The sequence below is a fragment of the Hesperophylax consimilis genome, chromosome 16 (genome assembly GCF_061612785.1).
Source record: "Hesperophylax consimilis isolate HC1 chromosome 16, BYU_Hcon_1.0, whole genome shotgun sequence".
Classification (NCBI taxonomy): domain Eukaryota; kingdom Metazoa; phylum Arthropoda; class Insecta; order Trichoptera; family Limnephilidae; genus Hesperophylax; species Hesperophylax consimilis.
Window position 1 is genome coordinate 31,561,399 of NC_142851.1, and position 18,716 is coordinate 31,580,114.

Below are 18,716 nucleotides of genomic sequence, written 5' to 3' on the forward strand. Positions count from 1 at the left end.
ATAATTACAATTTAATCTTCGAAAATAAAACCTAATTACAAATTACTAGTCCTTTTTACGAGGTAGGAAGATGATGAAATATCACAAAATTCTGTCTTAAAACATACTCCATGGCTTCATTCACATATAATATTATTCCATTTTTTCCTAGCGCGATCCTGACTTATAATTTTATCGTTTTACACGCCATATATATATAGATCTTCGTCAATCTTCCCTTCCTTCTTCTTGTTTATTATGCTTATTTACTGCACATTCTTATTGAACATCTTTATTTGTTATTCGTTCAAATACGGTTTTACAACAATATTTGTTGATTATCTTGTATTTTCTTCCAATTTTCAACTGCAACTTCATTTTTTTGATTTCTTTATCTTAATGTTTATTGACCGTAGGCTGTTGTGTTATTGTTATTCCATCATTTTTATTCTTTTTCCGTTTCCTCCTCAATTATGTGCCTTTGTTTGATATGAGAACTCCATGTCGATCGTTTCCACGCGTTCATATTTAATAAGGGAAAAAGAAGAATTTTGGAACCTACACTGAAAACACGTATTAGTTTAAAGAGTCAACGTGAATTTATATTGAGATATTTATTTTTGCAGCTGCAAAGAGATACTACTTGCACATTATAAAAAAATGAAGCCCTTAATGGTCTGTTAATTTCATTTCTCAACTGCAAACACATTCAATGATTGTCTTTTTCTGGTGCTCTCTCCAATCGGAGTTTGACTTTGATCAAGGCAATCTGTCGGAAAGATGCAGTATGCAGCCCGGAACAACTCTGCAAAACTGCTCTTCTGAAAACACAAATCATTAAGGAATTTCTGAAAGCAAAATTATCTTTAAAACAATTTGACTTTTTTATTCATAATATCAGACAATTTTCAACAACTAGTAAAATACCCGACATGATGGCGTAAAATTTTCGCGTAATTGAGGGTGTATTTCACGAAAATGAAAATAACTTTGAATATTATCTTTTAGCTTTCACGTCGCTTGTGATCATTAGGAAATACTTATCCGTTCACAAAGAAAATTGGAAAATGGTTTTCTTTTGGAAAGCTAGGTGGCAGATAATTGGTATCACAATTTTGAGAGATAGTGAAAAATTATACATGTATCAATTAATTATAAATTTACCGCCTAACTTCGTAATAACACAAATTAGTTTTCTACCTATCACTAGCGTTTTTATGATAAGTATAATATGTCAGCCCTTCTTAATGTATTTCATATTATATCACCGATCACGCAAATTTTGACAATAAAGAAGATTATATCACAAGAATGTGACACTTGCCTGACAATTGAAATTGGGTGAAAACCATTCCTTTAATAAATAGTTAATTAATCTATAAAACCGAGGTAATTATAACTGATAGTAATAACCAAATAATTTCAAATTCATCTGTGAAACATCACATAGCAAAAAAGGTGGGAAGATCCATATAATTGTAATAAAAACATCGTACACCCAAATATTGTGTATATACTCGTATATATGTAAATCATAGTTTAAGGAATAATTTTAAATTTCAAAAGATGGCTATAAATAAAAAAGTTTAAAATTGTTTCAATTTATAATGGCATTCCAACACGAAATGCCAGTATCAAAAATAAATATCAAAAATTGGTAACGTTACTAAACGTGTAACAATATTAACACATCATGCACAATGTATTTTTATTAATTCATATAAGGTGCTCAAATCCCATTTTGATGGAAATAAAGCTCGAATGTCTGAGGAGATATGTTATGAAATCAGGAGCCATCGACATTTTACCAAAAAACAATCCCGATGAATTTCTTAAGACATTCACCAAGTATTCATCATGCTTCCTAATAGAACATGGAATATGCAGGAATACCACTGATACAATATATCAGTGCTACATAGCTATACTGTAGATATTCTCTTTTTTTATCAATTTTCTTTTTATTTTTGCTGTTTTAAAGCTGTACCTTTCCTGCTCCACCTGCCTCAATAATTATCTAACCGCCACACACGCCCATGTTCGGTGCAACATTTGTATCCGTTAACTTTAACTTTCCGATTTGTTTGCTTTGGGCCAATCCACTGGAAGAATATTAATTGCTAGTTAGTGTAGGGGATCTCATTGTGTTTGTTTGACTTCAATTTAAATTGTGCTACCATTGTAAATGTTCGTTAATTAAGGTTTTAACTTTATTGAATATCCTATCCATTGCTTGTCAATTGATACGTACGAAGTATGTAGTTTTCATGAACTAACCCATCACGACGTATTCTGTTGTTTAAAATGGTAGTTTTAATTAACCATGTCTAGACATTGCAGTATTATCGTTATCAATCTCACGCGTGCTTGTAAATGAATTCAGTTCATAATTTGAAAGTGAAAACAAAATTAATTGAACATTGTAAACATTTATTAAAAATTATCAAAATTTATATTTTATCCGGCGTTGCTCTACTTTTCTCTATTTTATATAAAAAAAATGCATGTGGTTTAGTAAAACTAAGCGCACAAACAGACGCGGGTAGAGAATTTATTAAATACTATTTAGAGATTGTGTACTCCAATATAATGTCATTACCTAACAGAGTAACTTTGTGACATAGATTTTAGTAATCACATATTTTATAGACATTTAATTACAAAATGGAAGATATGTCATTGAAACATATTACGTTCTGCAAGGATTTACGAATTTTATATGACGCTCGTTTAATATTTCATGCTCATAACAGATCAGTATATCAGACACAAAGACATTGGGTTTTGACATACACTATTCAAAGGACTTGACAAACTTTGATTTCTTTACTTTAGCTTAGTACGTATGTGCAAATGGTTAAGAAAATACAAAAAAATGCAATACCTCTTCAACTTTACATGAAAGTTTCCGGTTTTTATCCAGGGCTGTTTCTAACAGCATTAATCTCGGGTGTGTTCGGTATCTGCAGCCTTACTTCCAGAAGGGATGTTGCATTACTGCCCAAAGCTTGTGAGCTTTTTAACGGTTTATTATCAATACCTGACATTCTGGCTAAAATAGTATTCCATGTTCTGGATAATATCACGCGAGGCCGCCAACACAATCTTTTGAAACATCCCAGGAGCACAACTAACTTACCAATGCTGATGCTCCTTGTAAAACTTACTAGGATAATTAACTGCCTCCCAGAAAATGTTGATATTTTCCAGGTGTCCTTCAACAGCCTTTAGCAAGAATTTTTAATTACATGTACGTCAATGCAACCTTTTTATTTCAAAATTATCTATGCTAACTATATTTGTTTGATATTTTTAATCGCTTTTGCAGTGTTTTGGTTTTTTTATGTTTAAAAAAAGTAAAAAGGTTGTTTAGAAATATCGTATTACACAATACATTCAATATCAAATCTATTAGGTCATAATTTACCAAGTATAATGCATAATTCTGTCGGATCCGGTGTAACGGCGGTTTGAAGCGTTCACATGGTGTATATTCACTCCCGGTCGGACACAATAGTTCCGTGTCGAAACGCATTAGCTGCAATATAATCTTATATAGTTGGAATAGCGCACTAGAGGCGTAATCAGGGGTACATTGGCATGGCGAACAAACGGGAATTCCGCTGATAGATCCGTTGTTACCTCTCCCTCTTGATCAGGGGTGCATTAGTATGGCGAACAAACGGGAATTCTGCTGCTAGATCCGTTGTTACCTCTCCCTCTTGATCAGGAGTGCATTAGCACGGGGAACGAACGGACATTCCTCTGTTAGATCCGTTGTTACCTCTCCCATCTGATCAGGGGTGCATTAACATGGGGAACGAACGGGCATTGCGCTGCTAGATCCTTTGTTACCTCTCTCTCTTGATCAGGGATGCATTAACATGGGGAACGAACGGGCATTCCTCTGTTAGATCCGTTGTTACCTTTCCCATCTGATCAGGGGTGCATTAGCATGGTGTAAAAACGGGCATTCTGCTGATAGATCCGTTGTTACATCTCATTCTTTATCATAACCATAATCTGAGTGTAGATAATGTAAAAAATCCTATATTGCGCTTGTATGTATAATAACACTAGTATCGTGTTATTACTAACGGAATCGCAGTACAGAAAACACTATTTTTTATTTATTTTTTATTTATTAAGTAAATAGAAACAATTTTTGCACAAAATTAAGGTAGTCCCACAAAGCTGTCATATGGCAGCTTGTCTGTAGGTTTTACCAATTAAACATTCTACTAAAAACAAGTTATACATATAGATAGATACATCAAAAAAAATTCAAGGATACATGAAATTTTCATACATTAGCCACAGCTTTACCATTTTTGGACATAGTCTCTCATTTTTTCAAATTTAAGATTTTTATTGATTTTATTGAAAATCACTGGAATTACATATTGAAGAGTACGGCTTCCATATTTATTTAATATTCGAGGAGTTATTAGACTCTTTCCTTCTTTAAATCTTGTGGTATGTTTGTGTACAAGTGGGTGTTTGTATGAGCTTTCCCCCATGTTATCCATAATAATAGTGAACCATAAGAGACCTTTTATTGTAAGCAGGCTCTCTGATCCATATAGTACTTTTAAGTTATTTTTCTGATATTAAATATTAGATGTGACAATGTTTTTTACTATGGCAGTTTGTAAATTTTGAATATATTTAATGTAAATAGTGCTTGCGTGTCCCCAATTTCGAATTCCGTATCTTAGGATGGATTTGACCATAGAAAAATATAAGAGTTTAAGAGTGCAATGGGGTAAAATAAATTTTAAATTCTAAAAGTTACAAGCTAAGGATCTGAGCTGGTTACAAATTTTTGCCACTTGTTTATCCCACTTAAAACTATTATCAACAATTATTCCCAGATAAGTATATTCATTTATGAAATCAATTTTTTCACAGTCGCAAATATAAACAATTTCTCTATGTATACAGTCAAAACTATGAGCGGTTATTTTAGGTATATTCCACATTTTCAAGCTTGGTGATCTTATATACATGCATTTAGTTTTTTTAACATTAATAATTAGTCCTACATCATGGGTCCATTTGAGAAGCTCGTTAAAGTCTCTTTGTAATTCTTGTATAGCTATTAATGGGTTTTCATTTGATACTACAAGAGCAGTATCATCAGCAAAAATGAATCTACGAGCTTTTTTGAAAATCTTACACAAGGCAATAACATATATAATATATAATTTTGGACCTAGAATTGACCCTTGCGGTACTCCTGATTTGATATGTCTTGATTTACTAATTATATTTAAAATTTTCACACTCATTTTTCTATTTGATAAATAGTTTTTGAAGAATAAGAGGAGTTTACCCCGGATTCCTATAATTTCAAGTACTTTAATTATTTGTATATGGCCGAGTGTATCGAAAGCTTTTGAGAAATCAATAAATAGAACCAGTACATGTTGTTTAGAGTTAAGTTGTGAATTTATATAATAAGAAAAATTTTCAAGCAATTTATCGCAACTTTTTTTTTTTGAAAACCATACTGGCATTCATCAATAATATTCAGATTTTGTAAATATTTATCTAAATTTATAGATATATATTTTTCCAAATTTTTTTCTAATGCAGGTAGTATAGAAATCGGTCTGTAATTATTTATTAAGGAGTGATTTCCATTTTTAAAGATAGGCCTTACAATGCTATATTTTAATTAATCAGGAATGTGGTTCGTGTCAATTATTCTGTTAATTAAGTGGGTAATTACAAGACTAAGTAATTTTACATACTTTTTTAAATCATACATACGAATTAAATCTACGCCTGGTGTCTTGGAATTTTTCATACCTCCGATTATTAATTCAATTTGCTTTGCATTAGCTCTTGGTAGGTACATTGAATGAGGTAAATATTCTTGCACGTATTTAGACGCTCAGACATTACATTTATGTACTAACTTATTTACTCCCTCATCAAAGAAGTCTGCAAAATTTTCTGCCACTACATCTGTCGAATTAGACTTTAAGAAATATTTTGATATGACTTCATCACAACCGGATTTATCTTTCTTTCCTAAAATTTTATTAATTTCATTCCATGTTTTTTTAATGTCTTTGAAACAGTGATTAAACTTATTGTTATAGTATTTTTTTTTGTGTTTAATATTAGTTTATTTAATTTATTTCTGTATTTCTTGAATTCGATTTCATACTTTTTGTTGTGAACTGATTTCAACGGTCTCCCTCTCTCTTATATAGATATGATCTATGAAGCTCTTTTTCGCAGTATTCTGGAATATTGCCCGATTATTTGGACCTCTTAATACAACAACTACTCTCTGAATACAACTACATCATAGAAATAGAAAAACTACAAAATAGGTTCATGCGTTTTTCATCCTTGTTATTAACAGGAATGATCGATTTCAACACCTTAGAACAAGCCGAAAAATATGTAAGGTCAATTTTTAAAAAATCTCCGGAACTATATTACCTTACGTTGAAAGAGGTTAACTTAAATGTGTCTAACAAGTATACTCGTGGGAAATCCCATGCACTTTTTCATACTATGAAAGCGAAGACTTTTGCCTATCATAATGCGCCAATTAGCAAAGCGACTCGACTTCTTAACAATTCTCCATCTCTATCAATAACGTCCCTTACAGTTTTGACTTCACAAAACAGTGAAACTGCCCCCCATGACCTTATGTTACATGTATGCAAATATTATAACTAATCTTTGGAACTATACTAATATCCACTTGTGTCTTACAAGTATACTCGTGGGAGATCTCATACACTTTTCTATACTCCGAAATCGAGGACTTCAGCATATCACAACACGTCACTCAGCAGAGCGACGCAACTGTTAACGATTCTGTATTGATCATCGACATTTTAAATAATACTTACAGACAGTTCAGAAACTATCTAGTGACGCGTTACAAAATATTATAACTGCCTTCATACCTTTTATACTTACATGCACCTCAAATATATAATCTTTTCGGCAATAAATTAGTGCTTAACCGTTTAATAAATATATGAAAAAATGTGTTCCCCTCGTTTTTGAAGTTTTCGTGGGTCTTAACGCGAAGGAGTTTGATTCAATTTATTATTTTGTTTATCCTCCCCCAATAACCATAAAACATACCATAATTTGTCTGCTAATAAACTGTCTACGAATAGTAAAAGTTGATTAATTTGTATCACACTATCGGCCAAAAGAAGCACCAAAAAATTATGGAATTAGTAAAACCTGCTCTTCTCTTTCTTCCTAATGTTTTCTGTTTATTATTCCTCTTTGCTTCGACTTTATTTTTTAAAATTAAATAAACAGACCTTGAGGAAAACAATTTCCCTCAGAGCCTATGTCGCCTTTAAGAATGCTGTGTGAAGGGTTTTTTTGAGGAAATGGAGGAGTGAACCTGGGTCTTGAAGAGACCCTTGTTGTCGGAGGAAAGAAACACAGAGGTCGGAAGATCATTTCACAGCCAAGCTGAACTCAAGATCTAGTCGTAGAAACGACCCGATCTCATGTGACAAAATGTTTACAAATGTTGGGCGAGAGTGTGACCTATTTGCCATTTGTAATTAATGACGCTAGTTATTCGGAGCATCTTCCATTGAAATACGCGTATAGCAAGAACACTTTAATTTTATTTCTTTTGTTACTCCCTCATCCATCTTTTCTTAACAATTTTCGAATATCTACGTCAGTTTTGCACTAAGTAGTGTTAGAACGACGTTCGGCGGCCTCTGTTGTCGGTGGGTAAGGTCGCAGAATAATCTGAAGGTCGCAGTTTTAAATCCCGGCGTGCGCAAGAATGGAATATACTCTCAGTATCGCCCTGGTGTAAGACCACCACTCGCCATTGAAATTTTACTTGAAAAAGCTTTATCCGTGTTTGGTGACCAGATCTGAATAGCTAGGTACTTCTCCGCCTTCCTTTTACCTATGTCCTCCGCTTCACAACATTCCTCAATTGGGGATGCCATAGTCTCATACGGTTGGGAGCAGTTGGGACCCCTTGCGGTATTCACATAAAATACATTTATGTATAATTTTATCTTTCCAAAGATTACATATTAATATATCTCAGCTTTCTGCATTCAGATTAAATAGCAATATAGCCTACTAACTCTGAATTAATCGTAAGAGTCCTTTGTTTTAAAATGACTACTCAATATTTTCTTGTTAGTATTATTATTATTACAATAATGAAAAAGTATATGAGGAGAATATGAGGATAAGTACTTATATTTTCTTTGATGTTTGCCATATAAAAAGTTACTGTTTGTGATGCTGTTAATATTTTTACATAATCACTGTACGGAATCAAATCTAAAAAGATAAATTTAGTGCTTTTTGTATTTCCAATCCCTAAACAAAAAGAAAAATTCAAACAAACCTAATGACTTCGCGCAGTATATTTATCATCCATTGTTGATATCAGCTTACGATAAATTTGTTAATGGACTTTCTTTGCAAAAATGAAATCGAAAACGAAGTAAAGACAACCATTTATCAAAAGCGGACAACTTTTCCATTATAATTTCGAATTTTGACATAGTTACCTACCTACATCACGTAAATTTGTATTGTTTTTCTTTATGGATATTGTGAAAATTTTTAAACTGCTGCTTTTAATTATGAAAACAAAAATATTGATGTCACTTGATAGCGTATATTCAAATCGAAACATGCTTTCGGATTCATTATATTTATTGCAATGTAATTTTATATTTTTAGAAAAAGCACATATTTTTTAATAAAATTTTATTCTGTAGTGCCTGTCAACGTGACGAACAATGTGTTTTAAAACCTTTGAACTTTTCATTTAATTAATTACTTTGAGAGTAACGGCCTTTTCAAGCAAATATTATTGTGAACGAGAGTTTTTCTATACAAATACCTACATGAAACGTGGTCGAGGGGTAAGCCTCTTGACTAGCAATCCGAAGGTCGCGTTATATTTGTAAGTTTTCTCTGTATGTGTGTGTTTACACGTGCTAAGGATATATATTTTTTTACTATCAATTATTACTAAGTTTGAAAGATGTTTGCCTAAAATGCAAACTTCCAATATTTCTTCAAATTACATATTTATAAGTACGAACATATAATAATTTCATAAAACATCAAGAACATGTGTAATTCAAAATGAAAGAAAGAGGCCTGACAGCTTTTTTGTAGATTATTTGAGGAGGGGGTTGTGGTACATTGCATCAAAGGGGGGGAGGGTATGGGAGCTATTAGAATAAGGCTTCGCGCCTTTTGTGGGCCCGTTGGCGTATTTATTTATGTACTTGCTTGTTTCGCGACCTTTCCTCCGAGAGAGAGAGAGAGATTGGTTCTACTAAGATTATATATTCCATGATTTAGAAAAAATAGATGTGTTGTTTTTGAATGATTTTGACATTATTTGCTTTTGACATTGATCAAAACACAAGGTTGTTATGAGTTTGTAGATACAGGACATAATTCAACAATCCTAATAATATCTCAAAACGCGTAATATAATATTGTCAAAACGTAATAATCATTTCAATTCAACACGAACATTTTGTTACAAAATATTGCTTGTGTCGTTCACTGAGTGATGCCAACTCAGCTACTGACCACGTATTAGATATCATAAAAAAACAATTAACATGAAATTTTTATAACTCTTTTTTCCTGCACAGAACATATTCTCTTTCCTATCCTTAACAAGACCCTCCACACAGCATCCCCAAAAATGATAGGCCTTTAAAAATTCTAATGTAATGACACTTTGTTAAGATATCCAAGTGAGTTGTTTATGACACAAAATAAGCTTGTAAACATTTTGGTCCTAACACCAAACTCATTTTGATTATTAACAATTTGTTTGATTATTACAGTGTAGTAATCAATACTCTAAAATAAATATTTTTTTTAAAATCGAAACGCAAATAAATAAATAATTAATTAAAGAAGAAAATAAGACAGAGATCCTGTGTTCGATTCCCAGTTGAGACCGTTACCTTTTTATTTTGCTGTGTCTTGTTCTGTTTGATGTTTGGTTTAGATTAATTAGTGTTATCTTCTTCTTTCATGATATATTACATTTATAAGTATAATCTTTAAAAGTTATTAAAAGAACAAAGAAAAGTTTTCCAATAAAAATAAATAAAAAAAGTGATCACTAAAATACATATATTTTTAAATCATCGTTTTTATCGAAATTTTTTTTAATTCATTTTTTTGTTGTCATTGTTATTCTCCTGTATTGTATTAAAGTAATGTATTCCAGCAACCAACAACGGCCGACTTTGTAGAGTCTAAAGAAAACGTGTGAAGTAAATCAACGGAGCCATCGCTTACTCTTTATTACAGTGCGCTCGATTCAGGAAATTACAAAATTTAAGGCATTAGAAGCAGAATCGCCTGTAAACACCGGCCGCCTTCGAATACTTAAACATATAAATTTCATATTTCAGACACGGCATTCCGTGCCTTGAGATTTATGGTGAGATTAAAATCATGGATTTTATTAGTTACAAATTTCGAATTATGATTAATTTTTTTTTCATTCAAATTAATGATAATAAATTTTAAAGGATCGGAAAAAATGACTTTAATATATTAGTTTACGAAATTCTGCTCGAAGTTGAAACTTGTAATTTATATTGGAAGCATAATATTTTATGCATTCTGACTCACCTTGGATGGATAAAACGACTGATATAGAGGTTTTTCATTAATTCCAAAAAATTGACAGAATTAGTATAGATACCGTAAATGGGGGAATTTTTTAAAGAGGGGGTGACCATTGACCATTAATTAATTATTAATTAATTCAATTCATTTAGTTGGCTTACAAATCTTTTATAAAGTTACTGTAAATTAACTCAAAAGGATTCAGTATTACTGCCTAGCCTTATTATAGAATCATGTAACAATTTCCAAATATTTTCCTTCGAGGAATCTACTTGTATGGCTCCAAGTTACCAAATTTTCAAAGAAATGGTATTCGTAGAGGTTCGGATTCCATCCATAACTCCACCTTCATGTGAGGCCAATACGAAGCTCGCAGTATAACATTACATGCAAATGGGGTCCGAGAAATTGTTCGAGTTCGAGCGCTACATAATATGGCCCACCCTATTAATCCCATAATAGTTTGTACAAATACGGCTTACGGTGTTACGACACGCCAAGATTACACCTTGACTGCTTAGCTTAAGGGATGCAAAAGAATGATGAAAACAATACAATTGGCGTTCAAATTGGAAATTCGTCGCACTCATTTAAAAACAATCATATCTCTGAATTTTAATACGGAGACATATACATTGATTATAGTGCAATATAGAATCACCTACATTTTACCACCTATACTATATATTTAGAATTAAAAAAATGTTAAAAATCGTAAATGGGCGGATTTTGCAATTCAAAAACGGCATATTATGCGATCCGTTCAAGACGTTTTACAAACTCGGCATGAAATGCCGATAATTACTCCGGTAGATAATAACACTCTCTGACAAGTTATTAAGCAACATACTAATGTATCTGTTAATGCGTGTATTTTGAATTCATATCATCATCTAACAAAATCACTCCAACTTACATAAAAAACCTTGAGTCAGATTATTTTGACGAATTTTGCTATATCTATTTTCATAGAACGTGCAGTATCAGGCTAAAAAAAATGACAAAATAAATTTTATTCTATAAAGAAATGAAATTGCGTGGACAGAAACTATAAAAGTATATCAATTATTAATAAATTCAAAATAAGTGTACATTGTATTTAGTTGAAGAAACCATTGGTTTTGAAAAATGATATAGTTTGTATTAAATATTTGTAAAAAAGTTTGGTATTTTCTTCAAAAATTGCAAAATCACTTTGTGGCGTTATTTTAATTGAAATAAAATAAAGAACTTTGTGTGCACCATTATATATGAAATAAAAACAATTTCAAAACCAACGATTTCTTCAAATGGTTGTTAATCCAGACAAAGAATTGGTTTTGAAACACGTCGATCGTTTGTGAAGTTTGGTATTTTCATTTCATTAAAATTTTTATTGCATGAATAACAGCAATATAAAATGTAACTTGTAATTAGTAATTCTATAACTTAAATAAAACAAATAAATAAAAAGTACTGCAAATCATTAAAAATGAATACGATGAAATTTAACGGGGTTCATTCGGTATTCGTCTGCAGGGTGATTTTTTTACGAAAGTAGGTTAGAGATAACTAGTTACGTGGGTTTTAATTTTGGATCGAATTTTATTATTACATCCTTTCAAGAAAAATATCTAGAAATCTTTCTCTACGACAATATTGAATTATTATAGAAATTGATTTGCTCAATCTCTCGTGACAACCACGGTGGAAAATGGATCAGTTTTAAATGTTATTCTTTCATCACTGGATAGGCTGGATTACACAGAAGCGCAAAATTGCAGACGACCGATATAATGGATCCTAGAACAGAATGGGCGCAGAACGGACCTTTTCGTAATTGCGGCCGGGCTATGAATAATATGACGATCGCTCATAATATGCAGCGCGGCTGGCACTTTTCTGGCACAAGACGGTATTAGCTGTTGCAAAGGGATTTCAAGCTGCAACAGAGCGAGTATGATATGACTGATATACGGTCATTATAGGTATTGAAACAATGCTCGGAAAAGGCAGTTATAATGTGGCCTGCCATACTAAACTAAATGGAACAATTACTTAACTGGTCGGACAAAAACCATTTATCGTTTTTTTTTCAATTTTTAAATTTATTTTAGCTTTTATGTGAACTTCAGTCTCTTAATTTGATATTTGCACGTAGAAAAAATGAGTATTGGTCATTAATATAATATCTTATTGTAGAAGAAGATAATACTGATAAATTTAAACGAAATACAAAACAGATCGAAAGACACATAAAAAATAAAAATAAAGTTAAATTAAACCCACGATATCTTTATAATTTACTGTGATTTTTTACGGGTCTACGATAGTTATTCATAAATCCGAAGAAACCTTAATATTTCCATCAATACGCCTTTGAAGAAATTTTGGAATTACCGGGTCACAGATTCGTAGGGAGGTTTAGGTCTAAGAGAAATAAAATGTATTATTTTAGTATGCGCCCGCCCTCTGTAAGGCCGCCATAGCGGTACGAATGTGACCATATTAAATCAGTTCCACTGTTTTATATTCTCGGGGGGTAAACACCGTCCCTGCAAACTATTCGCATGTCTCGGCCAGTTTGCCACGTACGTTTATTCCACGCGCTCGCAAATCGGACAGGAAAAATTGCGTAATGAACCTCGTAGTAAGATTTTGTGTTCAGTATATTTTTTATCCCGTCGTCTGAATATAATAATGTAAAACATTGTCAGTTAGCCATCACTTAATTATGATTTTGATAAAAATAAACTTTGTAGAATATACAAATTGAAGTGTTTCGTTCCTGTGAATACCTTAAAAAATATTTACATGTCACTCGCGGAATCAACTTTAAGATATGGAATAAACACTTGGGGACATTCTTGCAAAACAAATTTAAATTACGCACAATCAATACGAAATTCTATCGTTAAATTACTAGTTAAAAAAAATATTTTTTCGCAGATACGAAACATTTCACTTTTGTATCAAAATTTAACAGTTTTGCCGGTGCAGGCCTTATTGTGGTATAAAATATTGATTCAGCACATATCTGACTCTGAGTATAAGAGGAAAGTTGAACATGGGCACAATACTAGGCTCACAAAGAATGAAGGCATGCTTGTACCTAAACATAATAATAAATACGGACAGCGAGCCCTTAGTATAATGTGCCTAAAATATATAATATGCTACCTGGTAATATTAAGAAATGCGAATTTCCAAATAGAGTCAGATATTTGCTGAAAACATGGCTACTAGGTAGAAATAATTTGTATTAGGCGATTTAATGTGTAAGTTTATTGTTATTGTATAAATTAAGGTCTAAGTTGTAATCTGTAAACAGGATTTTTATTAGTAATAAAAATCCTGTTTGACAAACTACTTAACTGTAGTTTAACGGGATATATATGAAATAAATAAAAAAAAATATTTTAAAATCACTTTATTGAGCACATAAAAATTCAACATAGTAATAAAAATACAGTTAATCATCACAGCCCAGTATTTTAACTAAACCGAAACCGGTTGGTTTTTTTATATATTTTCATCTACTCAACAAAGTGATTTTCAAACATTTTTTTTAAATCGGATTTATACTAACATTACCTATTTCAAACGTGACAATTTAAACATAATAACATTGTTAACTGGGTATGGTACCTACTTAGTTTCATAGTATAAGTATTAGTATTTTAAAATGTGTTAGTTATTAATAAATAATATTTGGATGATTTTTATAGCGCCGTTTTTTTGCAAAATCACCTAAAATTAGTTATATAATATCGTGTCATATTTGACGATGCGTATACAAATATATTTTCATCGTTACAAATATGTAGTACTACATTAATTTCGTGAAAAGGCAAAACTAAACTGATTTCCATTTATCATTTAACTATTCCCATTTGTATTTGTTTCACTGACAAAAAGTTAAAATGAAACAAAGTGGATTCACGCAATTTGTTAATTGACCATCATATGAAAAACTTCATATTTCAATAAATTGTGGTATGGCGTATCATTTCCCATCCGATGTGGCTTATTTTTATAATTTTGAGCGCACTGTTTCAACGGCAAAGCTAAATCCCAATATTGTTGGCTTAAATGACTTGACAGTACGTAGTTTTGATATAATATCATTATGATATACCGGCTGGACTTTTTACTGGAAATGGAATTGTCATTTCATCACGCTTTTCGACTTAGATAATAATTTAACTAAGTATTAATTTAGGTGAAGGAATTGATTTTATTTTTAAGTTTTAAAATTTAGTAATATAAATAAAAAAATTTAAACAAAAAGGTTTAATTCTCTAACCCTCTGACAAATATATCGTATTACTTCTTTAAAATGCTGTAAATGTCGGAGAATTTGTGGGAATTTAGGTTTCTCAGTAAAATCCAAGCAAATGGGATATTAATAAAGTATCCGAAAAAACTATTTTTTTAAATGTGATAAGACTTCTGAATTTTTATTGAAATAATGAAATCAAATGTTATTTTTTTTAAAGGTTTACCTTACAGTTTTTCGTCTAAAAATTGAACTAAATTGTATCATAAACATTACTGCAAACTCACATTTTTTGTCGTCTCATTTGAAATAATTAATGAAAATATTGTGAAATTTCAAAAATTATCTGATATTGCGGTCAAAACCTCTGCTTTCATATCGGTGTATAATTGAATTGTTCTGTGGTTAAAGTTAAGATTTGAATATAAAGCTTAAGATTTTTTCATTCTACCACCGTTTAGTTCATATTTCTAACTATGAAGGTAAAAGAGACACAACGATTTCTACGAGACCAAATGAGCTCATCCGAAAAGCGAACAAATTAACTCTACAAGTGAAAGCTTTTTGTTTCGAAAACCGAAAAATTCGCATGAAAAGTTATGTCAAATAATCACTTTTACATTTTGTACGTTGATTTAAAATTATATAACTGTAATCAAAACAAGTGCTAAACATGAAATCAATATTCTGCCGATCTGCACAATTTGAGAAATATGTATATTTGAGAAATAGGATATCAGTATTTGATTAAAATCTCAGTGTTTTTTAGGCAAGTTTATAAAATGTAACGCAATAAAACTTTTTTTGTTATTTTATTCGCCTTAGATCTGTATTTATTTTATTTTTTTTTTTTTCCTGGAGAGACCATATTACAAATGAGGAGGTTCTCCAAAGAATCGAAGGAGGAAGGCACCTGCTCAGGACCTTGTCCGAAAGGCGTGCAAGATGGATCGGCCATGTTATACGACAAGAAGGCCTCTTGCATGTCATAATGGAGGGTATGACCGAGGGGACCAACTCTAGGGGACGCCCACGCCGAGAGTACCTGGAGGACCTGCTGGTGGACGTGCGCTGCTCATCATATGCAGAAGTCAAAAGAGCCGCACAAGACAGGGAAGAATGGAAGAGGAGATTAGATGAAATTGCTGCAAACCAATCCCAGGATTGAAACCAGAGAGAGAGAGATCTGTATGTCGGTACTTTCAGTGTCACAATGGTGTGTGAGACGATTAATAAGTCGAAGCATTGCGCTGCTTGTAATGACTTAAGCCATATATTGATACAGGATACCTTCCTCTTTGTTTTCTCCTTTGCCTCCTCTTTTTTATTCTTTTCCCTAAATGGGGATACTATAGTACCCTGGTCGCAGTAATTCGAACTCTTGGTATAACAAATAAAATATCTCTCATTATTGAAAACAATATGACAAATTCTTAAACGAAAATTTGGAACAGAAAAATCAGAAAGAAAGTGGTCGCATCTAATACTGGGTTTAAGTAGGTAAGTAAGTTGGTAGAACAATGCCCCGGTAAGACAAGTATCCTGGGTTCAAGTCCTAGATATGACCGTATCTTTTTTCTGATTTCTCTGTTCCAAATTAACTTTTAAAAATCGCTAATATTGTCTTCAATTAATTAAATATTACAAATTTGGATTTCGTTATAATAAGTCATTACAAAAATAATACAATATCTCTTCTGGAAAGGCTGTCATTCGGTATGTATTATAATCGTTGTACTCAATCAAACTGACTGCCAACTAAGTAACACACTACATACTCTCCGTAACCGTACCATAAGAAAAAAACTTTGTTTTGGTTTGTTCATCACATTGTATCTATTGTCTTTACAACTGGACTTATGTTTAAACATTATTTATAACTTTTTCTCATTCTTTTCAGTTTTGATGTGCGAGGCCGCGCCTTCAACAAGGCCTTATACTGGTCCGACCCTGGCATATTCGGTCCCAGGGCATATTTCGTGACCGTCTCGAAGCCCGCGGCCCTGACGATAGAATCCGTTCAGCTGGATGATGAGGGCAGTTACAGGTGCAGGGTGGACTATAAAAATGCACCGACGAGGAATTTCCAGATTCGGCTAAATGTTATCGGTAAGTCATTTATACTTTATTAAACAGAAGGAAAAATAACATTTTTCGTTTGACATAAAACGTGACAGCGTCATCAATAGTAAATTCCAATGAGAATCTATCACTCTAATTTTACTTTTTAATTCATATGTGTTCTGTCGATAAAGCTAAATGCCAAATGAAAAATGACATAATCAATACGTTATCATTTTTTTGTTTGATTTTCGATTGGTATTTTAAATGGACTGTGTGTTATTGAAAACAGATAATCAATGCAGCGTGTAAAGGAGGCCTTTGCCTGGTGAAGATGTTAATTTCTTTTGAGTCCTGCTTGTTTCCCTTACAGTTTATAGGAGTACACTTTATTCAATTACCTTTAATGTTAGATTTTCACAATACGAACACGACTTACATTCCCCACACGACACCATTGAACATGGGGATGATATTTGAACTATTTAATGTATTTTTCACGAGATTATTGACACGAGCAGCGAAATAACATGCGCTTTCAACGACGATGATTCAAATCCTAAACAAACGACTCAAGTGTGTTCATAAAAAAATAATTACACTTGCATTGGTCTTCTTTCTTGAGTTCTTGTTTCTTCTAAAAAGGAAAGAAAATAATTATTCATTTGACAAATTGAATAGATTGGATTTAGAAAAATAACAAAACTGCAAAAATTATTATTCTTTGCGAGGTAAATGTTTTACATTTTCATTATACATTAAAATTTGATTTTAAATTCATTTTAATATTTAGATGTACAACGTAATACTTCGTTGTATCCATTTTTTATAAAAAATTATATGGAACTGACTTAAAAAAAGGCACTCTAAAAGTACAATATTTTTATAAAAATAATTGTTCAATTTTTTAAAGCCAAAAATAATTTTACGTTTTAACCAAGGTTCGTTAGTAAAATTACTTTCGCAATTTTTTTTTCTTGGAAATAATTATTTAGTAAGTTCACAAAGTTAATCTAAAATTTCATTAACCCTCGAGAATCTGCAAACGAAAATAAAACACCGTAATTAAAAATTAATTTTAATACCGAGTCGAAAATGCCCGAAAATATTCTTCCTCAATGTTTCCCTTATTGTGTTTTTTTAATGAAGTAGTGGGAAGATGTTATTCTTGGAAGGAGTAATTTAAAAAAATAAACTATTGAAGCAAAATTTTCCCTGAATCTAAACCAAGTACTTAGTCAGCCTTCTTTCGAAAACAACTTTTCGTCACATAGGAATAAATAAGAAAATCCTTAACATGAAAGGGCAAAAGAAAGATTTGTCTGTACGATTTTACTGACGATTTTATTTTTTATAAGTATTAAAATTGTTTCGTGGAACAAACAAAAAATGTATTTGACGGCCTCCATGGTCGAGGGGTAAAGCATTCGACTGGCAAACAGAAGGTTGCGGGTTAAAATCTCGGCGTGCGCAAGTAAATTACATTTGATTACCTTGTGTTATGTCACTATTAAATAATAATATAAGGTATGTTTGCGGCACGTTCTGAAGGTCAAGATACTCTCAGTATCTCCCTGGTGTAAGACCACCATTTATTATTGAATCGTTGCGTGAAATGGCTTTAGCGTATTTTGTAACCAGATCTGAATAGCCAGGTACATTAACATCTTTCTCTTCCCCATCTCCTTCATCTCCCCAAAACTTTCAGCTTCGCAATATGCCCCAATTGGGGATGCCATAGTCTCACTCGCTCCAGACGATTGGGGAT

At 32.0% G+C, this 18,716-nt stretch overlaps 1 protein-coding gene across 1 annotated transcript in view; it reads left to right on the forward strand.

Annotated features, from left to right (window-relative positions):
• Positions 1–18,716, forward strand: part of LOC149417041 (protein turtle homolog A-like) — a 1,249,058-nt gene that overhangs the window by 364,652 nt on the left and 865,690 nt on the right. The window contains exon 4 of the mRNA XM_089641374.1: positions 16,788–16,996. Coding sequence (XP_089497500.1) covers positions 16,788–16,996 — 209 coding nt within the window. The remainder of the gene's footprint in view (positions 1–16,787; positions 16,997–18,716) is intronic.